General features: G+C 56.6%; 3 protein-coding genes across 3 annotated transcripts; 2 read left to right on the top strand and 1 right to left on the bottom strand.

Annotated features, from left to right (window-relative positions):
- Positions 1-20: 20 nt before the first annotated feature.
- Positions 21-423, top strand: SPRG_18134 (hypothetical protein; the record flags this gene model as incomplete). Its single annotated transcript, XM_012357567.1, has 2 exons — positions 21-275; positions 328-423. The coding sequence occupies 2 exons, from the start codon at positions 21-23 to the stop codon at positions 421-423; spliced, it is 351 nt and encodes a 116-aa protein (XP_012212957.1).
- Positions 424-1070: 647 nt separating this feature from the next.
- On the top strand, positions 1071-2128 carry SPRG_18133 (hypothetical protein). Its single transcript, XM_012357566.1, has 3 exons — positions 1071-1147; positions 1199-1390; positions 1438-2128. Exons 1-3 carry the CDS (start codon positions 1091-1093, stop codon positions 2083-2085), a joined length of 897 nt encoding a protein of 298 aa, XP_012212956.1. The 5' UTR covers positions 1071-1090; the 3' UTR covers positions 2086-2128.
- A 24-nt stretch (positions 2129-2152) lies between these two features.
- Positions 2153-2622, bottom strand: SPRG_18132 (hypothetical protein; the record flags this gene model as incomplete). Its single annotated transcript, XM_012357565.1, has 2 exons — positions 2153-2442; positions 2496-2622. Coding segments are annotated over 2 exons (417 nt in total), but the record flags the coding sequence as incomplete, so codon positions are not given.
- Between the last annotated feature and the right edge of the window lie 14 nt (positions 2623-2636).

Raw genomic sequence — 2636 nt, 5'->3', positions numbered from 1 at the left:
CCCAAAATGTATCTATTCATATGTGTGAAGTCTTACTCAGCGTTGATGGGCGTAGGCTGCCGCCCGTCCGTGACAAGAAGGTGTTTCAGCAAGAGAACGGACCCCAGAGCCCCCCGGCTGCGACGATTCCCGCCAAGTTTCTCTGCCCCATCAACCGCTCTCTCATGCTCGAGCCCATGTATTCGGCCGAGACAGAATTGACGTACGAACACCAAGCAATCGTGCACGTCGTTCAAGATGGTGCTGGCGTTTGCCCCGTGACCCAGCGCTCCGTGGTAACGTAACCACGCTGCTCGACATCTCAAGTCATCCTACATGTTGCTGTAGGATTTACACAAATTGGTCCTCAACACAAAGTTGCAACACGAGATTCGCGCTTTCCAGACGCGTCAAGCGGAAGACGATGCGGTCCTTGCACCGTAAGCTTACTTTTCATCGCACAAAAACGTCCTGTCGCGTTGTTCATTCTATCGCATCCAATCGTGGAGCACTGGTTAGGACGCAGCCCACAGCAATATTGTACGCGGCCGGGACCGCCCATGGGCATTTGTGGACTTGCAACGTTTAACCCACTGAAAAGCCCATCGAGACGCTATCGTCCTTCGTCGCAGACGGTGGCGTACACTGTAGCACTCCTGTCCGATCTGCTTTGCACTGGTACACGCGCCAGATTGGAAGCGCACATCCTTTCTTCGTCTCATATTTGGTGTGTGGTGGTTGCAGACGTTCGTGCTGCGCGCCGATCCAATCTGTCCCACACATCAAGGTCCTCGTCATCATTTCCATAATTTCCGCAATTGAGACCAGTACAGTGTAGTAGCACGTCGCGACCCCATGCACCTCGATAGCACGGCTCGTCGACTAGTGTACATTCGTAAGTGAAGTTGATGGAGGGCATTCCATGCACGCTGCGACCCCCTCTGCCTCGTCGCCCTGTCTACTCTTGTACTGCAAAGTGCACTTTGCCCTTTGGCTCTAATTTTAGCGCTTTCAAAATACCGAGCTATTTTCGCCCTTTCTAAACATAGGAACGCGCGCTTTTTAAAAGGCAGCGCCATCATTGCCAAGGTTCAACGCTCCCGCACAAGCGATGGCCTTTCTCCAAAACTGGCAGCAGCAGCCTTTCTACACGCCTGTGCTCGTCAAGGTACCCCCTTCTTCGACATGGATGGCCGCTCATTGTCCTTCTGCTCGCTAGCCGCACAGTATGGTCATGGAGACAGGCCACGTGTGCGTCGAGCCCGACTGCGGCCTCGTTTTTGAAGACGCACAGGGTCTCAAAGACCACGTGACGCAGCACACGTGGGGCCCGCACACGGTACAGACGCACGAGAATGGCGCCAAGACCTTCCATTGCCTCGGGTGTGGCAAGGCCATGACGGACCGCAAGGTATGGATCCATGTGCGCTCTTCCGTGTCGCTCAGTGCACGAGGTAGGTGCTTCGAAAGCACTTGCTGACGCACCAAGAGAAGCGGTTTTTGTGCACGTTTGACGGCTGCGACAAGAAATTCTACGAGCGCGCCAAGCTCAAGCGGCACATGCTCGTGCACACGGGCGAGAAGGCGTTTCGATGCACGTACCCCGCGTGCGACAAGCACTTTGCGTACAAGGCGAATCTCAAGACGCATTTACGCACGCACACGGGCTTGAAGCCGTTCCCGTGCCTCTTTCCCGGCTGCCCGCGCACCTTTGCGCAAGCGTCGAACCGCAACTCGCACATGCAGACGCACACGCGGGCGTCGTCGAAAGCGTGGTCGGGCGACGCCAAAGAGACGCCGATGCTCTCGTCGTCGTCGGCGGCAATGGCCCAGTTCAAACTGCCGCCCATGGACTTGTCGCTGCAAGAGTTTCTCGGGCCTATGGACCCGATGCTGCAGCGCATTCCGACGCCACGCTTTGCGAAGAGCACGTCCTGCCATGGTAGTAGTAGCACTTGCATGTCGAGTGGCCACCCGCCGAGAGCGCAGTTGTCGCCGCTCGACTTGTCGCTTGACGGGCTCAAGTCGAGCGAGCTCTACAACATGCTGCCAACGCCCGGCTCGTTCCTCGGCGGCAACCTCTTCAGTTTTGATCCGGCGTCGTAAACATCCTTTCCGAGGCCCCATTTTTAATACACGGATGAATGACGTTGAATTAACTTACTCATTCTGTTTACTCCTCCGTCGACTCGCGCGATGCACCAATGTCGATGGTCCAGACACTTGCCTTGTCCTTGAAGAGCTTTTGCACCGCGCCCTTGTCCGTCTTGGACGACAAGATAGCGCCCGAACTCGAAAGCACTTGAATCTGGGACGGCGCCGTCGAGGCCACCTCGTCTGCATCAAAGAGGAAGAGCGCGCACTTCCACTTGATCTCGTCAAACCCCCGGAAATCGACTCGAGGTGCAATTCCAGCGACCGCGTCGCCTTGTCGCCCTTGCGTCGCAGTGTCAGCGTCGACGTCTATTGCAACAATAAGGCCCGTTGTTGCACAACTCTAATAATGATCCATGTACCTTGGTCGAGGGCTTGCTCCACCCGGTGCGCAGCCCCGAGAAGCCCAGTTTCGATGAAAACTTCTTCATGAGACCCGACGACGACGACGACGGTGCGGGCACGAGCGACCCGGACGCTGTCCGTGTCCATGCGCGGCGCCG

The sequence above is a fragment of the Saprolegnia parasitica genome (genome assembly GCF_000151545.1).
Source record: "Saprolegnia parasitica CBS 223.65 unplaced genomic scaffold supercont2.997, whole genome shotgun sequence".
Taxonomy (NCBI): Eukaryota; Oomycota; class Saprolegniomycetes; order Saprolegniales; family Saprolegniaceae; genus Saprolegnia; species Saprolegnia parasitica.
Note: the sequence above shows the minus strand (reverse complement) of the source record. Positions and strands in the feature narration are given on the sequence as shown.